The sequence below is a fragment of the Camelus bactrianus genome, chromosome 15 (genome assembly GCF_048773025.1).
Source record: "Camelus bactrianus isolate YW-2024 breed Bactrian camel chromosome 15, ASM4877302v1, whole genome shotgun sequence".
In the NCBI taxonomy this organism is placed as follows: domain Eukaryota; kingdom Metazoa; phylum Chordata; class Mammalia; order Artiodactyla; family Camelidae; genus Camelus; species Camelus bactrianus.
The window spans coordinates 52,775,494-52,800,296 of NC_133553.1; the positions used below are offsets into that span (position 1 = coordinate 52,775,494).

General features: G+C 39.4%; 1 protein-coding gene across 1 annotated transcript in view; it reads left to right on the plus strand.

Moving 5' to 3' along the window:
* The window catches only part of EML6 (EMAP like 6), a 216,021-nt gene that overhangs the window by 99,690 nt on the left and 91,528 nt on the right, over positions 1–24,803 (plus strand). Inside the window, exons 8-13 of the mRNA XM_074341150.1 lie at positions 8,020–8,221; positions 10,778–10,915; positions 12,638–12,894; positions 15,057–15,269; positions 20,757–20,924; positions 21,863–21,969. Coding sequence (XP_074197251.1) covers positions 8,020–8,221; positions 10,778–10,915; positions 12,638–12,894; positions 15,057–15,269; positions 20,757–20,924; positions 21,863–21,969 — 1,085 coding nt within the window. The remainder of the gene's footprint in view (positions 1–8,019; positions 8,222–10,777; positions 10,916–12,637; positions 12,895–15,056; positions 15,270–20,756; positions 20,925–21,862; positions 21,970–24,803) is intronic.

The following is a 24,803-nucleotide window of genomic DNA, read 5'->3' on the forward strand; positions in this document are numbered from 1 at the left end:
CTATAAAAACCAGCCTGGGCCTTCCTTCCCTGGGGTGGAGGCCATGGGCTTGGCAGTGTGTTTCTGTCTTTTGGAGCCCCATTAGTTAGGCTGTGTGGGTCCTTCTGATTTCCTGAGGCTAGGGGATTTGGGATCCTGTGGAGTGGATTCTGAAACAGCCAGGAATTTAGTAAAGAGTATCTGTGCATTCTGCTGGAAGTGCTCAGGCAGGGAGCCCTGGTAAACAGGAGCAGCAGGCGAGGGCACTTCATGCTGCAGACTGGTGTGGGAGCAGCCCCTGCCCGGCGTGTGCAGAGGCTGTGCGGCTCTCCTGGAGCAGCTCCCGGGGCTGGTGGCCAGCTCTGTGGCAGCGTCTGTGCTGAGCACTCTGTGTGCAGGAGCCCATTTCTCCTCCGACAGCCCTGGGAGTCCCCGGCAGGGCGGCTCCTCAGGGCATGAGATCTGTGTAGTTGCACAGGGCCCCCTGCTCCCAAGGTGCTCCACTTGGCTTAGTACTTGCTGGTGTCACCTTGAAATTCTTAATCATTTTTTAACAAGAGGGTCCCACATTTCCACTTTGTATTAGGCTCTGCAAATCATAAGGCCAATCCTCTCCTCCAGTCATCTGTGCACCCAAATCCCTGGCGAGATGAACATCTTCCTTCCCTCTTGTTTCCTTTACATTCCAAACTCTGCCTTCAGCATCACCCTTGGGCACCAGAGCCCCCGGCCCACCTCCAGGCTCCCTGGGCACCTCAAGCACCCCCTCCTGAGGGGAGGGAAAGTGGGGGGGGGGGTCCCTTGCTGTTTTCTGCACCCTTCGCCAGCACTCCCTCTTCATCTGAGTGAACTCTCTCCCTCTCGCCCTTTATCACCTTTCACCTGGGGTGCTCCTTAGTATTGCACCTTTAATAAGGTCAGGCTGTAGGAGGCCATCCCCTTGTCTGGTTTGATCTCTGGGATGATCTCACTGACGTCCTGATGCACAGAGAAGGGAAATACCTTTGTGGGGAAGACAGTTTGCGCCAGACTTGTACTGCCTGAATCCTCACTTTATCTCTGTCACCTGCTCACTCTGGGACTTGGGGCAAATAATGTCAACTGTCTATGCTGTAACTTCCTCATTATTCAGCAAACCTTTACTGTCCCCACCTAGGGCCTGGTGCTGTCTGCGGGCCCCCTCCTGAGTTGCTACGAGCCTTCCCGGGCACATGTGCACAGCTCTGGATGCAGAGCCGGGGAATGTCTGGGAGGACCATTCCTGCCCATTTACAGGACCTGCTTGTTTGACTCAGATTGATTTCTTGAAGTTGCACTTATTTTTGGCCATCTGCTTATCAGGAGTTGGGCTTTCTAATCCACTAGGGCAAACTTTTCCAACATATGGCTAAAGAACCACTGCGTTAGAATCACCTGGTGATGCAGCCTAGAAATCTGAATTTTCAGCAGTCTTGACTAAAGTCTGAGAACACACACTCGCTTGGAAACAGCTTGATAGTTGGTTCTCAACAAGTGGTTCTCAGCCCTAGGAGCTAAAAATATTCCTAGCCCCACTTCAGAACAATTAAGAGGAATTTCTAGGTAGGGTCCAGGCATCCATATTTTAAAAACACTTCCCATGTAGATTCTGATGGACAGTAAGGGTTGGAGCAACTGTTCTTGGCCCTTTACCATATATCAGACCTTGGTGCACCACATTGAAGAACACTAGTAAGTACCGACCCCTGCCCGCTACCAGTCTTCCCTTCTTGGGCCGAATAATGGGGGGAAAAAACCATTTTATTCCCAACATAGTTCTCTCTTTGTGTGTCAGACCATGGCCTTTTCTTTTGAGGGTCAGCATTGTTAGCGTATCAAAATGATGGCAAACACAACAAATAAGTTGTAACACCGAAAGTAACTAAGAGACTTAACACATGCAGCAACTTCACAGCTCCTGGTGCTGACCCTTCCCAGGTTTGGAATCTGACCACACACGCACAGCAAGTTGTTCTCCGTTGAGATCTGAACTTAATAGAAATCTGCTGGTTAAAATAATAACAACTTAGTTATTGATTAATATCCTAAGTGCCAGGCACTGGGTCAGTTGCATTGAGTCCTTGTAACAGTGCTGTGAAGTGTGCTGTCATTCTCTTCAGTTTACAGATGGGCAGCTGAAGATCTGAAAGGTTAAATACTTGCCGTGTCATGTAGCTGGGGTATAAATCCAGCTCGTATACTTCACCATAAACTAGTAGAGAATAAGCAATGTGCTTTAGGTCTGTGTTGATATTCGTGGTAGTCAGGAACTAGATCCCCCCACCCCATGCCCAGGTTTTAGGACTGTCGCAGAGAAGATTGAAAGGATTCTGTTTCCCACTCTCTGGTCTGAATGTAAAACCCCTGCAAAGGGCTGGCAAGAAATTGGTCTTGGCCTTAGAGGATTTTTATGTTGACGTGGGTGCTTGCTCTTTACTGCCATCTGCTGGCTCTCTGGACCAAGCACAAGCCAGAGCCCCATGTTTCTCAGCACAGTGGCATGAGAAGGCCACCGTCCCCAAAATGTGGACCTGTCACCAATTCAAAATTCAGCCTTCAGTTCATACTGTCAAAAGTCTCCAAAAGTCTTTTTCAGAAGAAAAGAGAATTTCTGCGGCTTAAAACAATTAGGATAGTTTTCCCTGGCTCTCTTTTCGCTCTTGGTGGACGTCTAACTGTATTCCAAGTAATACCTTATATTTTTCTGACTCCCAGAGCAGACAATAAAGAAGCCAAGACAGCTTAATTATTTCCAAGTGTAGTGGTCACCTTAGCAAGCCTGGCTGGGAAACCGTGATTACATTACTGTTCTCTGCATTTGTGCCAGAGAAGTTAAAACCAAGCCTGGAAAGGCAGGAGAACAGAAATACTGTCAGAACCTTTTCAGGGAGCTGCCACTCATCAGGGTGTCTCCAGAATGTGCCCACAAGAGCCGCGGCAGTGCTCTTTGGCAGTCTTGCATGCAGAACCGCAATTAGGTTTAGACATGATGAAAACAGGACAGTTTTTAGAAACTTGAATGCCCACTGAGATGTCCTCAGGAAGTCATCACTATTTTATTTCTTATTTTTTTCTCCCTATTTTAATTGGTTCTCTTGGAAGTGAGAGTGGCCTCGCATCCTGTGTATCTTCAATAGGTAGACCCCTGGGGTCGATTTGTCTGATGTGACAAAATCCAATTTATCTGTTTGAAGAACTGAGCATTTGTGGAAAGCCTGAGTTGGTCTCCAGAGAAAATGTTCAGGGCTCATTAGCTTTATGTTGTAAACAATGAAAATGTAACAGCTCCTCCCCTATTTCTCTCTCCTTCTCTCCCTGCCCATCCTTAGAAATAATCCTTATCAGTTTAACTTCATTGCCTTTGCCATGGGTAAAGCAGTGGTTGGTTAGTTAGTGAAATCTATAAAACGCAGGTGGTGAGCTGTTGAGGGAAAAGCCGGGGTGGGATCTCCAGACTCTGCCTTTTGCCTCTCATTTCCTCTCATTTCTCATTCTCATTTCTCCTTGCTGGGCCTCTGAGGTTCTTTTAGGAATCCAAGAACTCCCTGAATGCAGTCTGAGAACACAGCTCGTTGCTGTGTGGCTTGACTGCTTCATCAGCCTTGGCTGAGTTGGAAGGTTTTTCTTTGTTCTAAATGTCTTAAAGACAAAGCAGATATTTTAAAATTGTTAACATTTGTCAATTCCAGGTAATGGCTTGTTTGTTACAATATTCTTGACCTTTCTGAATTTGTTCCCCGAACAAGAAGTTAAAAAATAGTGGGGATGACGGGAAGAAAAAATGTTTGTCCACTGGACCAAATACAATGCTGGATCTTTGGGAGATATTTTCCATTTTCAAGCCATTTAAGGCCTATGGGTTGGGACACACTGTTAGAGGCTGTGGGGATAATTGGCACATTCATGCTTGTAGTGGAGATGTGGATGCCAGGCCTGCTTCGAAATGGTGAGTCTTTAGGACAGTCAATAAAATTATAAAGGGATTATGGTTTGAATATTTTGATAACAGTTAAAATATATGACACACTGCTGAAAATGTAATTATATATATAGCTGTATACATGTATGCATATATCATTTTTAATGAGATAATAATTGACATACAACATACTAGTTTCAGGTATACAACATAATGATTGTATATATATGTATAATATATTTATCTTGAAATGAGGACCACAATAAGTCTAATTAATAACCATCACCACATGTAGTTACAAATTTTTTTTCTTGTGGTGAAAACTTTTAAGATCTGCTCTTTTAGCAACTTTCAAATATACAGTACAATGTTACTAACTATAGTCATCATGTTGTATGTTACATCCCCAGGACTTATTTGCTATATAACTGGAAGTTTGTACTTTTGACTACCTTCACCCATTTCGCCTGCTGCCCATCCCCAGCCTCTGGCAATCACTAACCTGCTGTCTGTATCTGTGAGTGAGTGAGTTTGTTTGAGATTCAACATATAAGTGAGATCATACAGTAGTTTTTTTTTTTTCTGACTTCATTTAGCATAATGCCTTCGAGGATTACTCATGTTGTCCCAAGTGGCAAGATTTCTTTTTTGGCGGCTGAATAATACTCTATTGTATATATCACATTTTCTTTATCTACTCATCCATTAAAGGACACTTGGGTTGTTTCCATCTTGTAGCTATTGTGAGTAATGTTGCAGTGAATGTGGGGATGCAGATATCTTTTAGAGTTAGTGTTTTTGTTTCTTTCAAGTAAACATCCAGAAGTGGAATTTCTGGATCATATGGTAGTTCTCTTTCTAATTTTTGAGGAACCTCCATGCTGTTACCTGTAGTGGCTACACCAGTTTACAATCCCACAGTGTATAAGGGCTTCTTTTCTCCACGCTTTTGCCAGCACTTATTATTTCTTGTCTTTTTTAAGAAAAATAATAGCTATTGTAATAAGTAGAAGATAATATCTCACTGTGGTTTTGATTTGCATTTCTCTGATGCTTAGGGATGTTGAGCACCTTTTCATGTACCTGTTGGCAATCTGTATGTTTCTTTTGGAAAAATGTCTATTCAGATCATCTGCCCATCTTTTTTTCAAGGAGTTTTATGTCTTACGTTCAAGTCTTTAACTCATTTTGAGTTTATTTTTGTATGTTTCTTGTGCACGTGGCTGTCTAGTTTTCCCAACACCATTTGTAGAAGAGACAGTCCTTTCCCTATTGTATATTCTTGTATATATCATTTTAGTAGATTTTAGCATGTCTATGTCTGCTTACAAATGTCTGGCTCCTCCTTAGAATGTAAACTCCATAAAGGCACGAGCCTGGCTTGTTCACTGCTCAGGCTTCTATGTAGTAGGTGCTCAATAAAATTTTTTGTATAAATGAATGAATAGACCCTTCCTTCTGTGAATGTTCTTATTGAGGATGGGGATGTTGTCTTTTACTTCTTGGTGTCTCCAAAGACTCAAGAAATGTTTGTGATTTTAATGTTTTGTTTTATTCATTCAGCAGTTCTTATTGAGCATGTACTACCTGCCAGCCACTGTGGATCTAGCAGTGTATAAAACTGAGAAAACGCTTGTTTTCACAGATGTCAGTGAGAGGAAAAAAACTAAATATAATAAGCAAGTAAGTTATTTGAGGGTTTTTTTTTTTTTTGGCCAGTGTTGGAATATATTTAATATTCGTCTTTACTGTTTCTGAAGAACAAAGTGTTACACCTTTTCAATAGTAACATTATAGATGATACAAAGCCTGCTGGGGAGACAACAGTTCATCCCCCTCCTAGAGGAAACAGGAATATGTTAATTAGTGAATTAGTAACTAATTAACCGGAGAAGGCGGAGGAAAGAGATAAGAAGGAGACAATAGCAAAAGGATGGTTTCCTCCACAGCCGAGCTTCCTGCCCTGTCCACCTGCCGTCGTATCCTGACTGCCTTCCCCACAATCTGTCCTTTTCAACCTTGAAAGCCCGTCGTGATGTTTGCAGTGGAGGATTTTAAGTGATTGACCCTGAACCAGCCGTTGCCAAGGTATCCCTGCTTACTCCTCACAGCAGGAATAATAAATCTGCCTGTGTGCTGTCTCCTTCCATTTCAAGACAGAGAACAATGAATTCAGAGTGAGGAGTAAAGAGAGTTATCGCGTGTAGTAACAGCCCTGTGTCTTAAAAAAAAAAAAAGTACTTTTTTGTAACTAAATGCATTATCTCACTGGAGCTTTTTAAGACTAAGAAGTTGGTTAACATAAGAATTTCAGAATTTAAAGTTCACATACCCCCAGTTAACCCTTCTGTTATCTCAGCATCCCATCTAGCTTAACATTTGTCCTGGATTTTTTAAAATAGACTTTATTATTTTTTGAGCAGTTTTAGGTTCACAGTAAAACTTGAGTGGAAGGTACAGAGACTTATCAAATACCCCAGCCTCCAAACACACACAGCCTGCCTGACCATCAACATCCCCAACAGAATGATAAGTGGGTTACAACGGGTGGACCTACACAGACACATCATCACCCAACACCTACAGCTCACATTAGGGTTCACTCTTGGTCTTGTATATTCTGTGGGTTTTGACACATGGATAATAACATGTAACCACCATTACAGGTCCTGTGGAGTTTCATGGCCCTAAAAATCCTCTGTATGTATGCCTATTCATCCCTCTGTCCTCGACTTTTCGTTCTGTAGTAAAGTGTAATTAAGGGAAGGGTATAGCTCAGTGGTAGAGCACGTGCTTAGCATGCACGAGGTCCTGGGTTCAATCCCCAGTACAGCCACTAAATAAATAAATAACACCTAATTACCACCCCCCAAAAAAGAAGGCTCAGTAAAGTAATTATAATTTTAGATTTGAAAATATTTTTAATGGAATTATTTAATAGGTCTTTCAAAATAGTAAAGCTTCTTTCTTGGTTAATAAATATTTCCAAAAAATGTAAATTTAATTATTTTTAGTGCCTACTTTTACTTCCAAAGGGATCCCAATTTGGATGATAAATTACATGGGTTCTGTAATTGTGGTTTGCATTTATGGGGAGAAAAACTGGTCCCCAGAGAGACTAGGACTCTCCCTGATGTGTGGGGCCAGTGAGAATGTAGAGCAGGACTGAAGTCCAGGTGCTCTGACTTCTTGTACTTTCTACGCCAAAAACAAAGCTCGCTGGGGAGGCAGCTCAGATCTCAAAGCTTATCACATCCTTAAGTAGTTTAAAGTAGTTATGAAAGTGAGATTGCTTCTGTATTTCTAATTCAGACACGAGAAAATTTGCTACGTTAAGTAAATGAATAATGTACCCAGTGAGGAACAGAACAGATGGCAAGAAGCTCAAGAGATCAAAACCCAGGCAGGCAAGTGAGGCTCTGCTTAGAAAGGGTGAAATAATATGGAGGTGGAAGTTTGGATTTAAAAGGAGTACTGTGCTTTTAGAGAAGATTCCATAAATTGTTAAGTCACTGAAGAATAACATCTTCAAATGTTTGGTATTTTGAGACTGGAATTAGAGTTTCATTTGCATATTTCTGGGACATAGTGCGTCTGTTTATCCAGTGGAATGAGTCTAGGTTCAAATCAAATACATACTAAACTTGGCTAATATAATTAACTGTTCTGTAGTATCACCCATGTGTAATTTTATTAGTGTTAGCATCCTAAAGATTGAAGTGATTAACTTTTCCATAGCCAAATTAGAAGGAAATTATTTCAAAGAAGGTTAGGTTTTTGTAAAGACCAATCCCTCGTCTCATATTCACCTTTAGATGTAGTCTTTAAAATACACCCTGCTGTAAAAACAGTTACCCTAAGTCAGGCAGGAAAGAGCAGTCACTCTTTTACAGAACAGATCACAAGGGGTGGGGGCAGCAACCAACAGACTGAAGGCAACGGTCAGTAACACAGAATGATTTGTGGGATTGATCCTCCACCCCAGGCATTGTTCCGATGTGAGGCCTTAGATGCTCCCTGGTGGCAGAGTATTGACTTTAGGTGTTTTCTTCTATTTGTAGGTGGTGTAGAGATAACGCTTTCATTTTACTCATTTTCATTAGGCCTGTCTATCCGGAGTGTGTGCTGGAAAGCAGACCGACTTCTAGCAGGGACCCAGGACAGCGAGATCTTCGAAGTGATTGTACGGGAACGGGACAAGCCGATGCTGATTCTGCAGGGCCACTGTGAAGGGGAGCTCTGGGCTCTGGCCCTGCACCCCAAGAAGCCGCTGGCGGTGACAGGCAGCGACGACCGCTCAGTCAGGTGAGGGCCCGGCAGTGGCCACCGTTACTGCATTGACCTCCCTGGGATAACAGATTGATTTTGTCCCAATTTGCTTGTTCCTTTAAGAGAAGGCTAACCCGCAGTGCAGAACCGCAGTTTCCAGACAGAATGCTAAGACATTTCACTCAGCAAAGTTGACTTCTTGGCACTTTGTTGTTGCTTGCTTTCTTTGGCTCCATCTTAAGTCAAGAAATTGTTCTTAGAAGTGAAAATACACTACTGCTGGTTAGACTGGCCCCAGGTCTCTTCCTGTTGAAGGTGTGAGCTAAGTGTGGTCACCTGTGATACGGTCAATTTCCTTGTCGGGGGCTGCACAGCAATGTCCCAGCTGAGTCACTCAGCATCCTCAGTTTAGTCACAGACACTCATTCATCACCAACAGAACTGAGATTCTGATTTTTCAAAGTCGTCTTCAGCACATGTCATTAATTCTATGTAAATTCTTGCGTGGAATTTTGAGCAGTGCCCTCAAATCAAAGGAAGTGTGCTGGTTCCTAAGGAAAAATGGCAGTTTGTGAGGGCCTCAAGGGTTCTTGCTTATGGATCCTTTGTTATCTGAGGACACCACATGAGGAAGATGAGCCAAACGATTATGCTTCCAATATCGTTGTGACTGTTGAAGGACTGAACGTAGGACTTAAGTGTGAGATGAAGAGTATTGCCCTGATTCCATGGTTTTTGTGTTTATTACTGAGCTTTAAATGTGCTCGACAGCAGGCAGGCCAGAAGGAGTCCACGATGTGAGAGGAAGAGACTGATCAGTCGATTGACTGGTGACTGCTTCTGGGTTTGAAGAGCTACAGTAGAGCACTGTAAACCCGAGGAAGGGTTTCCGCACTTCCCCCGCCCTTGTATGTTTGTGAATCTAACCAAAATACAGTCAAGATACTCATTAGTAAAGCATAAATCCATTTTTGGGTTTTTCCTGAGCACTAAAGCCTCATCTGTCTGAAAATCCATGAAAACGGCTACAGTTGCCTCTTCGTGGGACATAAATGTTTATTTGGCTTCCACTTCTCTTTACTCACTTCCTCTTCTCTTCCTCTTCCGTCTGTTACTCTGAGTAAACTGATGCTGCCACGCTATTCAGACAGCCGAGAAACTGAATTCATACCCATCCACATAGAAAGGATTTCAAGAAAGTCTTTGGCTTTTGTATTTTAACAACTGTGTTGAGTCTCAGAATTGCAAACATCCCCAAAGAGTCCTTGCTGCCAGAATTTGTATTGCTCTCCTTAACCATTAATTTGGCTAACTCTTTAAATGGAATTTTACACTGAGGATTGAAATTTAGGAAGGATGTAAGTCATAATTTCTTATGAAAGATTAGTTCAGTGGCTTTATAAGGAGAGTGCAGTTTACTGAGGAGTGATGTTTTCTTCATGCTAGTAAAAGCAAAGCTCACATTGCTTAAAATAGTACAAGGCTGAAAACAGCATGAGATTATGAATAATGTACAAGGTGTTGAAAGAATACCTTAAGTTTTAGGCTGAGGAGTGCAGGCTGCCTAAGGGTCAGCAAACTTGGCTGTGCAGCCCTGCACTGTCAGGAGCATCCCTCCCTCTCGATGGCAGAATGCATTTAGAGAAACTGCACCACAGTTGACTGTCTTGCCTTTTTATCACAGAACTTAGATCCTTGGTCCCCCTTGCAGATATTGTGTTCGTGTTAAAAGAAGACTGTTGCAAAGTTCTAACAGAGAGGTCAGATACCACAACTGTAACTCACATGTAAACCCTTACTTGTATCTTCAAATATTTAGTTCGTGTTCTGTCAGTTTAAGGTGCCTGGATTAGGTGGTCCAGGAGCTGCTGAAAACTGTTATCTGTTCTTGTTCTTGACCTTCATTTCTCCAGCAGTAGCTGTGCTCATCAGCCAGGGACACTGAAGTATTCCCCAACCCTGCCCAGGAGGGGATCCATTGGCAGTGGGGCACCCAGGGAGCTTGTGAGGGGTGACAGCATGTGACTGTGTACAGCCAACTTTGGAACATCTTGTGCAGGGGTAGCATTCATTCTTCTCCATCTCAGATACTTTTTCTTGCTCAGGAGGCCAACAAGTGGAATGTGTATTTCAATCTCTTCGTGCTTACTTAACACAGTTACTAGAGGAGTACTTGTATTAAAAAAAAAAAAAAAAAAACTACCGATAACAGCACCTGGTACTACTTCTTATCCTATCGATGTTATTAACAACTGTTGGTATAAATAAAGAACGATGTTTAATTTCCAAAGGGAAAAGTACAGTTTTGTGTGAAGGAGTATTGAAAATTTCCTTATTTTATAAATCTCAGAACCTTTGGAAATGTTCTTCTCATTTTATATTTCTTGCTGGGTATTCTGAGTGGTGAAAATAACCCAAAGACAGACTAAACCCCTTCCCAGATTCCCAGACATGCTGGGAGCGGAAGGACGCTGGTGCGAGGTAACTGGGTTTTCTCTTGTTATTGTCGCAGTGAACTGGCCTCCAGCCTTGGGCTGGCTGATGACTGTGAGAAGTTGTTTTGTCTTGTCTTTTACTTGGAACTGTGCGTAGGCTGTGGAGCCTGGCGGACCACGCCTTGATCGCCCGCTGCAACATGGAGGAAGCGGTTCGCAGCGTCGCTTTCAGCCCCGACGGATCTCAGCTGGCCCTGGGCATGAAGGACGGCTCTTTCATTGTTCTCCGAGTCAGGCATGTACTGATGCTGAAGGTGGTACTAGAGATACTCTTGTTGAAATTAATTTTCCTGGTCATGATGTATGCCAGGACCTTCGGAAAAAGGCATTTACTCTCTCAAATAGGAATGCTGGAGATTGACAATCCCCTACATGTAATTCCAAAATCCAAATGCTCTGAAAATCACAAATTCTTTGTCACTTACTTGGCAGCACAGTCTGACCCAGTGAACTATTGTGAGCTTGTAAGTATATTAATTATTAGTAGGAATAATCATGTATCGTGTGATTTGCTGCAAAAATATTAATGTGTTCCAAAGAGGTGCTGCCCTAGCTCCTACTGGGGTTGTTATATATGTGAACCATTCTGAAACTCAGTAGATAATGAACTCTCAAGCTCATCTGGTCCCAGGGGTTTTAGATAAGTGATACGGTCTTGTAATAGGGAGAAAAGAGGGAGAAGGAAGGAAGCCAACCCCCTCCAACAGCACCAGATTTTTAGATGTGAGGTTGAGTAAAAGCTCTTCCACCTATAATCAGCAATAAAATGGAACACTTCATGTTTATTAACATCCTGTATTACTTCTACTGGACAAAAATTATGACCCACCCTTGTAATTCCTCTGAACACACACTGCTTGTTCTTTGGCTTACACATTTTGTGATTACAGAAAGGAAATGCAGCTGTAAATTAAATACTGCATCTCTCACACGTAGCAAATTCTATGTAGCTTTGGAAAATGCTCTTGGTGTGGTTTATTACATGAAATTCTCATTACCAGCCACACATAACTTATTACCAAATTGGTGGGCAACATTTTCTTTCTTTGCTTAGTGATGTGTGAAAAGATGGCTAATTACCAAATTTTCTTTTCTTTTTGATGGATTTCCCAAACCAAAAAAAGAAAAAATTCCTCCCACACCTATTTTATGACATTATGGCAAACTATAATGCTATTAATAAATTATAGTAGGTAGGAGGAATTATTATATGTAAGCAAGTATTTGGCATTATTTATGCATTCAGTTTATTTTTGGAGTTGATAAAGGCATTGTTACTAGCTGAGGGGACCTACTAGTCCTAATCTTGTCTCATAGTTGTAGGAAAAAACCTCAGTGAGCTTTCATGTAAGGGCAGAAATTCTTACCAGAAACTGATGAGAAAGAATACAGAATATTCCAGTGATTCAGTGTATGCATTATTGACTTTCAAAGTGAAACTTATAATTACATAAAAATTTAACATTAAAAAAGCAATTTTCCTCTTCTGCTTTTTGGACTTGCTCCTTTTACAATAAGCATCAAGCTTAACAGTCACTGGTTTTTTGTTCTTAAAGTATAAAAAAGGTGGTTTGTTTTTCTATTAACCTTGATATATTTTACCTTTCTCTGTGATATTTTAAAAACAATTTTCAAACACCATTTTTTTAAATAAAAAATTTTAGGGAAAAATAATGTATATAATGGAACATGAAAGCAAGATGCATTTCATTAAATTTTTTTTTGTTTTTATACTTTGGAAGCCCAAAATATTATTTAAAATGTTTAATTTTTTTCTACAATGGCCATGAACTAAATAATATTTTGTATCTTTCCATAGAAGTTAATTGTCTGCTTCCTGTAGGTTTTCTCTCCTTTTCTAAGTAATTTTTTTCTCTGGCACACAATCTGTAAAACATGACTTGGGGTTCCTATTTCTAGATTTGCTGCTTATCATTTTGCTTTCTTATTCTTACAGAGATATGACAGAAGTAGTCCATATCAAAGATCGAAAAGAAGTCATTCATGAAATGAAATTTTCTCCAGATGGTTCTTATCTGGCAGTGGGATCCAACGACGGCCCAGTAGATGTCTATGCCGTCACCCAGCGATATAAGAAAATTGGAGAATGCAACAAGTCGCTCAGTTTCATCACGCACATTGACTGGTCTTTGGATAGTAAATACTTGCAAACTAATGATGGCGCCGGAGAACGGCTATTCTACAGAATGCCATGTAAGTCACAAGGGCATTGGTTGTGTGTGCAAAGCACAACTTTCAATCTCAAGCAGAAAATATCTGAGAATGTCGTTAGGACCTCAGAAGAAGGAGTGTTTTCTGAAACTAGACACTGAAATCATAAACTCTCAAAGAAAAGATTCATAAATGGAACACATTAGAATAAAAAATGATTGCAGGACAAAAGAGACCATGAATTTAGTGAAAAGACAGTGCATAGACTAGGCATAAATACTTGCAGTTGTTATAACAAAGAATATGTGGTTGACCTTTGAACAATGCAGGTTTGAACTGTACCATCTACTTATATGTGGATTTTTTAAACAGTAAATACTACTATATCACACAGTAGGAGGTTGGTTGAATCCATGAATGTGGAACCATGGATACAGAGGGTCAACTCTAAGTTATACAAGGATTTTCAACTGCATAGGGAGTTGGTGACCCTAGCCCCTGAATTGTTCAAGGGTCAGCTGTAAACCTAGATATAAAAAATACCCAGAGATAAGTGAAAGGAAGAAATCAGGAAAATACTAAAGATTTGAGGATCAGAATCCTCAATGACTGCGATTGTTTTAGTCTGAAATCTGGGTCCTTCATAATTGGAAGCCCTTATTGTATGATTGTTTGGTGAAATGTGCTAATTGAAATTAAAATAACCACAAATTTTACTTGTAACTCCCACTAAAACTTCTATAAGAGATTCATCTTATTTATATAATACTCACTTAGTAACATTTAGTTTATAAAACTAAAGTGTCTGAAAGATAAATTTCTTTTATAATTAATGTTTTTAATAGGAAAAATTTAATGTTTAACATGAATCTTCACGTCAAATAATTTCATCTTAGTTTTATTGAAAAATCAGTCTTCACCATAAAATAAGATGTAACATATAAGACTTCAACATTTTTAAGACTCTCTGCCCTATCGAATTCATCAATAACATTGTTAAGAGATGTGTATTTCTTTGTGTCTGTTGCTTGACAGTATTTCATATATATTTTCCATATGTGAAAAAGAACACGTTTGTCATGTGCAGCAACAAAATCAGTGATATCATAATTTACTTCCTCATGTTGCTGTTATTGAGCACTTGGGCTTATTATGTAGTTTCCTTACTGGTCCAGCCAGTGTAGCTCCAGTTGTCTTTGTAGAGGTGGAATTTTCTCTTCCAAGTTACTTCCTTGGACTATATTCTTTAAAGAAGGAATACTGGATCCAAGGCTATGTTCCAACTGTAAACTCTGATTCTATAGTCTTTATAATGAATTTTTATGTAATGCTGTGTTTGAGTCCAGAATTTGGTGCCGGCTTGACAATGCACCAGTAATGTACAAGAGCATCTGTTCTCATAGATTCTTTATTTGAGAATACTTGTTTATTTTGAGGGGGAAAGTATGAGATAATACACTTAATTGTCTTGATTTTGAATTCTTAAATTGTGTATGGCTAAGCATTTTATCAAGTATTTCTTTGTCCATGTGCTTTCTCCTTTGCATGCTCCCTGGGGACACCCCTTACCAGCTGCTGAGGAGGCTGGGTGTTGTGCCCTACACATACCTAGCACAACTGTCAGGACTATTTTCCCCAACCAGTTACATTTATTTCATCAAAATTTGGTGGATTTTTATTGTCTAGCACTTCAAAATTTAAATAATAAAATCCATTATTTTTTTTCTCATTAATTGAGCTTGAATTTTAAAAAGTCCCTTCCATGGTTCCTTGAATTATGAAAGGTAGGAGTTTGGAATAAACTTTTCAAAAACCTGGCAAAATGTTGGTGACTAAATATATAATATAATTTTTATATAATTATATGTAAACATATAATTTAATAAGTCATTTCATCAACAGTACAAAGCATAAGATCATCAGTATCTACATAATTAAGATCAAGTAAATATTAGTAGCTTCAGACATTCTATTTAGTACAATAATCATTTTCTTTCTCTTAAATCAATTTTGAGCATGTACTTTCTTGGAAAAAAATCACCAATTAAAAAGACCAATTGGATAGAGAGATTAGAATTTATAGTTTCCTTGGTTTAGAGACATTTTAAAACAAAGACTTTAGACCTCTATGAGAAAAATGAATAGAGTAAGAATATGATTTTTATTTAAATTATGCAGCAATATATTAAAATTGATTTTTTCAGCTGGGAAGCCTTTAACAAGTAAAGAAGAAATCAAAGGGATTCCTTGGGCCTCCTGGACATGTGTGAAAGGCCCAGAAGTGAGTGGAGTTTGGCCAAAATACACTGACGTCACTGACATCAACTCAGTGGATGCAAATTACAACAGCTCGGTGCTGGTGTCTGGTGATGATTTTGGACTGGTTAAATTGTTCAGGTTTCCTTGTCTCAAGAAAGGTAAGACCAAAAGAGACATTTCATTAAATGAAGATTTAATCTAGAATATATATTTAGTGTAATTAAGGCTTATTTTCTTGGTGTCTATTACTGTAGACTGTTCATTTTATCTTTATATTCATATTTACTCTCAACACTTTGAAATAGGATGTTTGATGTCTTCTGCTTTTGACATTCTGCAATGTGTGGTCTTGCAAGTTTAAGTTGGCATTTTTAACAGATATTACTCAACATTTTGTGATTCATAGACCTCATCTTTCATGTTTTAAATAAGTTGTATCTTATTTTGTTTATATATCTATAAATATAATATAAATTACATATATTACGTTAAAATATCATAACTAAAATTCTTTTTTGCATTACAGATAGTTGTGCTTATACATAGGAAGCAAAGCAAATCCTTTTAGACATATTTTAAATAAAATCTGAAAATGATTGTTCTGGTGATGATACAGTTGGTGTACCCCTTGTCATAGCACTAATTTTGCGCACCAGACTTACATAACTGGTGAAATTTTTGAGAGAGAAGTTTTTATTCAAAACAATCCTTTCTGCCCTCCCATTTTGTTCATTTTTTGGTTAAAATGTCTTCACTTCAGTTTTTGTGGCATCTTCAGACTTTATAGAGTTTGATTGAATCAACCATATAATGACCGTGTCCTCTTGTTCTTTCAAAAATTTAGGCAGAGTCCATGCATGGGCTTTTCTGACTCCGTGCCTGCACCCTAAAAATCTCATCTCAGGAAAGTAATCAGTAGGGGTATGCTGTTGCATGAGAACTTTTTCACTTGAACGATTTTTAGATTAAGCAAGGAAAAAGATTGAAAATGTAATCAGAAAGTCATTTTCAGCTGACAGTTTCGAAGCAGTGACAATTATGGTACAAAATTATACATAAAATGCCTAGCAAAACCACAGTCACTTACACTTGGCAAAATGACCGCCAGTTTAAGATGCTCATGGCACAAAATTACCTCAATGTGCGTAATTCAGACTGTTCCCTCTCTCCCTAATGGGTCTTTTGAGTAATAGGGCATGTCTTGTTAGATTGAGTAATGTACTTGCAGAAGTTAAGATAGGCAACCAGAATATCTGGGAATTCAGGCTTCAGAATAAACATCATTAAGGTCAGAAGCAATACTACTGGTCTCAAGTGTCAGGACTTGGGAAGAGAGTTAATTCAGTGAGAGCTGGTATTTCCTGTCTATCGCCAAGCCTGGTAGGGTGGACTGTAGATCTTGGGTTTGCTTATTAGGATGAGGGTGAGGTAGGGAGGTACACTGAGTAGTGCTACTTGTCAAAATGAGACGTCCTGATGTGTGAAACAGCCCTGAGAATGATGGCATCCAGGAGACATCTGAGCGATCAAGGAGAGGTTGACAGCCAGAGTAACAGTCTGGGGAAGGCAATAAGACCCACCTCAGCAATCTGCAGATGTATCCATGTCCTCAGAGCAGACTGATTTGTTCTACTTTTCATGACACGTGGTTTATAAATCTTGAAATTTGCCTTGGAGACATTTAGGCTTTGATGGCCTGTTTGTGCTAAAGCTACTGTCAGAAGTTTATACAGGTGTTGCTGATGAGTATGGTCACAGTTGCTAGAACTTGTCTCCCTATAACCCAGGATACCAGTGACAAGTATCCCCCTCAACTTTTGGACCTGTCAGCAGCCAGCTATGACTGTGAGAGAGTGTGGAGACTGAGCAAACATCACGGTTTTCCATTGTGATTAAATAAAACACACAATCAACTTAATTGACACATTTATAATTATAAGTGTGTAGTATTCTGTTGCATAGTAATTAAACTCAAGTGTTCTTCATTTGATGAAAATGACTGCAATTGGTATTTATTTTCCATAGCCAAACCAATTTGTTTTTCTCATTTTGACAGTTTTCAAGTCTTAAAATAATTAGGATTGATATTGATAATTTTCCCTGGTGTCAATTAGACTACACCCTGTTTGACCATCACCCAGCCCCCAGACACTCACATGAGGTAAAATCCAGAGCCTTGACATTTGCCGTATCTTAAGACCCTTGGCACTCATCCCTACACCAAGGAAAGGCTCAAGGCTGAGGATCTCCATGTTTTACTTGTGTGCTGCCATTCCATTAATCACACTCACACACACGGCCCTTGAACAACTACCTCCCATGACAAGTGTCCAGGATACTGTAAGACTTGAGTTGCAGAGACCCTGGGGGACCTTGGAAGGGAAAGTGTTGGCCTTGGATTGGATGAGCTAGATGCACGAACAGAAAGATCAGTGTGGCTAGTTGTGATGAATGTGGGGAGAATTGTGTATGGAGAGGCTGGAGAGGCACTGCGGACCAGGCATGAAGGGCCTTGAAGCATCTGTTAGAAATTTGGGCCTCATTCTAAATGCATTCGAAAACTATCAAGTGTTTAAAGTATAGGAGTGACATGACCAATGTAAGTTTTTAAAATACCACTTTGATATTGTGTGGGGTAGAACAGGGAAGGGGAGGCTTCTAGAAGAGAGATTATTGCAAGAGCCCAGGTGAGAGATGATGTGACTTGGACAGAGGTGTCAGGAATAGATGTGAAGAGGTGGTGGAAATTAGGAAACAGTGCCAAGGTAGAGCTGAAGGTCTGGCTGATGGATTGGATGTGGGAATAGAGGGAAAGAGAGGAACTGAGGATGACTAAGTTTTAGGATTGAACAATGGGATGGATGGAAGCACCATTTATAGAGATGGGAAGATGAGAAAAGTTGTATTGTGTGTGTCCGTGTTTTATAGGGGTAGGAGGGGAAAGGGAACTCCTGGTTTGTCCATGGTAAGTTTGAGGCACCTATTAGGTATCCAAGTGGGCATAGCACACAGGCTGTCAACACTCCAGGTAGAGTTCAGGGCCGGATATGAATGTTTGGCAATCAAGGGCATATAAACAGTATTTAAAGCCAAGGAGAAAGGACCAATAGAGAGGAAATGAGGGCTGAGGCCTGAGCCTTCCTTATGGTCCAGAGAACAAACGGAGGCCTTGTTAAAGACACTTAGTCTCCTAAGGAAAATCTTGGAAGAAATGACGTGGCCTTCATTTATTCAATAAATGTTAAGTCCTGTTCTAGAGGCTTGGAGGTACGTGAATGAATAAAACAAGCACAAATCCCTGGAACTTCTGTTCTACTGAAGGGACATAGTCAATAAACAAGAAAATATAAACATATGTGATCGTGAGAAGGGCCATGATGAAAAATAAAGCAAACAGCAGGAATAGAGAATGCTCAGGTGGGCAGTGTAGTGTTGCTATTTTAACTCTAATATAGTTTTGTTTGACTAGAAACCTGAAGGAGGTGAGGGAACCAGCCATTCAGAGATTCAGGGAAAGAGCATTCCAGACAGAACTCAAGTGCAAGGGCCTAGAGCAGAAGAGGGCCTGGCATGCCTGAGGAGCAGCAAAGAGGCCATTGAACCTAGAGCAAGGGAAGGGGAGAGAGAGGCCAGGAAGGAAGATCACAGAGATAAGGCCTAAATGTGGATGACACTAATGCTTTTGCAGGTTCTAGTTTCAGCCTACCAAGGGTATACAGGGTAGCTATTGCTGTGTAACAAATTCCCCTCCCTCACAAATTTAGCAGTTTAAATCAATAATCATTCATTACCTCAGTTTCTGGGGGTCAGGGATTCAGGAGCAGCTTAGCCAGACGTTTCTCACTCCAGGTCTCATGAGGCTGCAGTCATCTAACTGTCAGACTAGGACTGGAAGACCCACTTCCAAGACGGCTCACTCTCATGGCTCTTGCTGTGTCTCAGTTCCTTGCTGTGTGAGCTCCTCCATAGGCTGCTTGAGTGTCCTTGCCACATGGTATCTAGAGATCCAAGAAAGAGGGCAAGAAGGCATCTGCAATGCCTTTTATAACTGCCACTTTTGACATATTCTATTTGTTTTGATTTGTATCAAATACTTTGTGGACTTGTTTCTTCTACTTTATTGAGATATAATTGACAAATCACATTGTGAAAGTTTAAAGTGTACAGCATGGTGATTTCATATACATATATATTGTGAAATGATTACTATTAAATTAGTTAATATATCCATCACCTCACTTACTTACTGTGTGTGTGTTGAGGACATTTATGAACTACTGTCTTGGCAACTTTGAAATATACTATACAGTATTATTAACCACAGTCACCACGTACATTAGATCCCCAGAACTTACTCATCTTATAACTGAAAGTGTATCATTGACCAACATCTTCCCATTTCTCCCACACCCAAGACCTTAATAACCACAAATCTACCATGTGTTTCTATGAGCTTGACTCTTTTAGAATTGTGGACAGTTTTTAAAGCACTACAAAGAGATGGGTTAAATAATCTCTGAGGAGGGTATAAAGGTCAGGGCAGCAAAGAATATGTCAGCAAGATATACAGAAATATGGGAAGGGTATATGTTTGCTTCCTAGTTATTGAATTATCAGCCAACATTTCCAACTAACTTTAGGTGGAATCTGTTTGACTTTATTAAATTACCAAAACTGACCTAGGAAACTCTGAAATAGGCAAGGTTGCTTTTGAGACCCAAGGCCTTCCTTTCCCCGCTGTGGTAGCATTCCTCTTATCTTTTCTGGAGGCCCTGATACAATAAAACCTCACCTGGTCAGAACATGCTCTCAGGAAAGGGACATATAGCAGTCATTTCCATCTTCGTATAAATTTAAGTCATTACCTCCCCAGGAGGTATTTAAATTTTAAACATGTGATAGTTGAACAGATGGGCTTTCTCCCATTAAAGAGATTTCATTTAGAGGGACTGTGATAAGTGGGAGTATTTCTGAAGGAGGGTTGGGTGCTTGTTGGCCCCCTGAAATCTCTAGTTTCTGGGGTCCTGGGACTCCCCGTGGTAAGATGGACCTTGCTTAGCTCCATGAGTGCCGTTATGCTGCTCTGTACTGGCCGTACACTGAGGACTTTGCTGCAGTAGTTCAACCACAAGTATCAGTTCACATAGCTTTACTGTGGCACTCACCACCTGGGGATGGTGTTCACTGATGAATGCAATCAATTTAAGAGAAAAAAAATTCATTCTCCCGATTCTGCATCTGCATGACCCCTAATAATAATTTGACTTCCCCCACCCCCAGAATTATTTTTTGTTTCCCAGTTGTAAAGGACTGCTTGTTGTATCTTGTATTTAAATAAAAAAGTGTAAGTTATTCATTCTTGAGCATTTATTTTCAGAGTCAGGGAAGCAGGTTTGAAACAGGTTCAGATTTGTCTTTAGACACAGGGCTTAAATTTTAAAACTCGCTTTTAGCTTAATCCATAGTGGGATAATTGAGGTATCTTTTGGAGTATTTGCTTATTTGTTATGATACTGTAAGACTGAAAATAATATTTTCTAGTATATTTGAAGATTTTACCTCTCAATGTGAATAAGAATGTAATTTTCTAATCAATAAATTCTATGTTTGCATAACTAATCTTCTCCTCAAAAATATTTTTTTAGGAGCCAAGTTTAGAAAGTACGTGGGTCATTCCGCACATGTCACAAACGTCCGCTGGTCTCATGACTTTCAGTGGGTATTAAGCACAGGAGGGGCTGACCACTCGGTTTTCCAGTGGAGATTTATTCCAGAAGGTGTCAGCAATGGCCTGCTAGAAACCACACGCCAGGGTAAAACCAGTAATAATTTTTCAACACCTGTTTATTTTTCAATAAAAATTTCAAAGAATGGTCTAACATCTCTTCTAAAGGTAAAGAGTGAAAGTCATTGTGAAAAGTTCATTCCTATAATAAATTTAAAATAAAAAAAGAGAAAAATCTTTTGCAGTACGGGCCAATTGAATATGGGTCAGTTGGATAATTTCCTTCAAAGAATTTTGCTTATACCAAATGCAAGTTGAAGGGCTAAGGTTTACATGGAGAATTAACCTTTGAAAATAACATGAACATATTTCAGCCTCCTTAGGACGATTGTAACAGATGGTGGGTCTGCTTGATCAGGTAACAAGGAAACCTTTGGAACAGAAGTTGCCTCCATAATGGGGTTCAAAGAATGGTCCACAATCTGGGCCACTGTGTTCCAGCTCAATGGATGTATAGTCCTTTAATTTATTGTGATGTCGGCAGGAATGATCGAGTAATATGTAAGAAATTGTTTTATTGGGAGGGGTTCTGCAGCAGTTTTGACCATGGTAATTACCATCACTCGGTGGGCATATTAACAGGTTAAAGAGATCTTTACTCAACTAAGTGGTTGGATTTCCTTTTGGCCCTGCCTTCTCATTGGTAAAACCTGTCCCCCTTTCTTCCCCCTTTCAAAGAAAGATTTGAAACCCAAAGATCTATTACCTAATGGAAGTGTGGACATGTTCGGGGGGAGTTATCCTAGTCTGTTAATACTCCTGAAAAAGAGGGTGAGAGGTGTGCTGTACTTAACCAAAAGATGAAAGGAAAAAAAAGATGTTTTAAGAATCAACAGCAAATGAAAATTATGGTATAGTTATTTTTATTGACTTCGATAGGATAGAAGAAAAATATTTTAGATAAAGTTTTTAGCTATTTAGAGTCTCAGAATTTCTGCTTGTTCCTTATGGGATACGTTTCCACAGAAGGTGGCACTGATTCCTACAGTGAAGAATCTGATTCGGACTTATCTGACGTGCCGGAGCTGGACTCTGATATTGAGCAGGAAACTCAAATCAATTATGATCGCCAGGTCAGTGAACAGGAGCCTTATAATAGGTACCTTGTAACCCAGAATTTCCATCTCATTAGATTTGGACATTTGTACTGAAAATAGTACTTAGGCAGAAAATAAAACAAGAATAAGAAAAATTGCCTGCTGATCTTTAAACACAGATTTAAAATAAGGCATTTATCAGATCATTTTATCACATTTTATCCACATTTTATCAGTAAATTTTTTTAAGTGGAAGGTAGTAGCAAAATTTCAAAACAGAACCCATGGCAGGGTTTTTTTTTGCCTCCCCAGCACCTAAAACTTTAAAATATTTTTTACAGGAAAATGTGCAAGTAAGCTATAGGATTTTTCATTTTGTAACAGATCATTAAAGCATGTGTTTTCTTTATAGAATAGGTAGCCATGAAGGCATGGTAGTTTGCAAATGAGCTGTTGTCCTGGTTTCTCTCTTAATTTATGGAGACTGTTATCGGTTTAATTAAAGTAAAAGCCCAAATACAGTGCACATTATCTCTCCAGTCAGAAATCATCCTTATTAGAAAAGTTAGACAATTGCAACCAAATTGGGTCCTGTTCTTTTTAAAATAGACATTTAATTTTAGCACTAAACGAAGTGTGTGTTAAACAGTGCAATCCTTCATTGGAATCTGGACACATATCTCCTTCTTACGGAGATAACCATAGGGGTTCTATTTTCTTCCTTGTCATTTAACAAAGGTATGTGAAGCAGATTCCACACATGAACGTGGAGTGAATAGGATTTCAGACACAGCAGCTGTCCGAGTTGCCCATGGAGACTTGCCATATAGGCCTATGGCAGCTGCCATGTATCGAGTGTCTATGAGGCCAGATCCTGTGCTTTACATACACCAAATCCAACCCCATGGTAACCCTGAGAGGTTAAGTAATTTGCCCACATCCACATTGCCTGTAGTATTAGGATGAGAAAGTGGATCTGGGCTTCTCCCCAAAGTGCATATTCTGTTTGCTACTTGGCTTTGCCTCTACATGAGCTCCGAATGTGTAACTTTTCAGATGATGACTTTTTTTTTTTTTTCCAGCTCACAATCATCAGTCATTGATTCAGTGTTTGAAAAATTAGATTAGTACAAAAGCATTCCAACTGATGGTTTGGGTCAAGTTCAAGACTAAATCAGTTTGTGTATTGATAACAATATATTATGCAATAAAACTACCAAAGACAAAGATTTGAAAGGAAATTAATGGGGAAATACCATGCAAACACTAAACAATATTATACCTGAATTATCAAGGGGAAATGGGATTTAAGCAAAATGAACATGCATTTTAGGGGAAAAAAGAAAAGCAATTTTTAAAACTGGGATGTTTTTATTTAATAAAATGATACTAGTAAAAGAATGAAGAGACATGACTCGGTTGAAATTCATGCCTAGGATTTATATGTTCTCCCTGACATCTTACTTTCTAAAGTTTCCACCTATATTATTGATTCGCATTGTCTGTGTTTGATTCCTGAGTTGCTCCTGAGCAGGGATTTTCATTCTGTTCTACAAATGAGAATTTGAGGCCCACAGAGGTTATGACATTTGTTCAAATACGCAGTAGAAATGTCAAGACTAAAATTCAGTACTTTAAAGTAGTTGATGAGCTGATGAAAGCATCGTGAATTCAAATGAATAATTATCGTTAGGTTTTAAAAGCTTAGTTCATTGCATCTGTATTAGACAAGGGAGTAGTGAGGTAGCTTCTGACTTTTTAAATGATTTTTGGTCAAATCCTAAGGACTTTATTATAATATTTCATGATTATTTTGTAATCTAGTTTGATCAAATGAAAACTTTCCTTTATGAAGATGAGAAATTCTCCATTATATTTCATTTAAATGTGTTAAATTGGTATCTTTTGAGAGTAGGATGTAAGTACCTGGTAGACAAGATTCACTTTATCTACATTTAAATTCTGGGGAATATTCTCTCAGTCAGTAGTAGCATTTTTCAGATCCTAGGTTATACCAAGAGCTTTGCTTTCTATCTCAGTCTGATCTGAAAAATCCATGAGGTCATGAAGGAAAGATCATTCCAACGAGTGATCCCCATAATTCACGAGGTCCACATTTTATCAATGTCAGAAACATTATGAGATTTCTGGCCTTAGATGAAATTGTAACAAAATATTTTACTTATATTTTATCTTTTAACATTTTTTATTGATATATAATCATTTTACAATATTGTGTCAAATTCCAATGTAGAGCACAATTTTTCAGTTATACATGAACATGTATATATTCATTGTCACATTTTTTTCTCTGTGAGCTACCATAAGATCTTGTGTATATTTCTCTGTGCTATACAGTATAATCTTGTTTATCTATTCTATAATTTTGAAATCCCGTCTATCCCTTCCCACCCTCTGCCCCCTTGGCAACCACAAGTTTGTATTCTATGTCTTTGAGTCTATTTCTGTTTTGTATTTATGCTTTGTTTTTTTTTTTTTGTTTTTTTTTTTTAAGATTCCACATATGAGCAATCTCATGTGGTATTTTTCTTTCTCTTTCTGGCTTACTTCACTTAGAATGACATTCTCCAGGATCATCCATGTTGCTGCAAATGGCGTTGTGTTGTCGGTTTTTATGGCTGAGTAGTATTCCAGTGTATAAATATACCACATCTTCTTTATCCAGTCATCTGTTGATGGACAGTTAGGCTGTTTCCATGTCTTGGCTATTGTAAATAGTGCTACTATGAACATTGGGGTGCAGGTGTCATTCTGAAGTAGGGTCCCTTCTGGATATATGCCCAGGAGCGGGATTCCTGGGTCATACGGTAAGTCTATTCCTAGTCTTTTGAGGAATCTCCATACTGTTT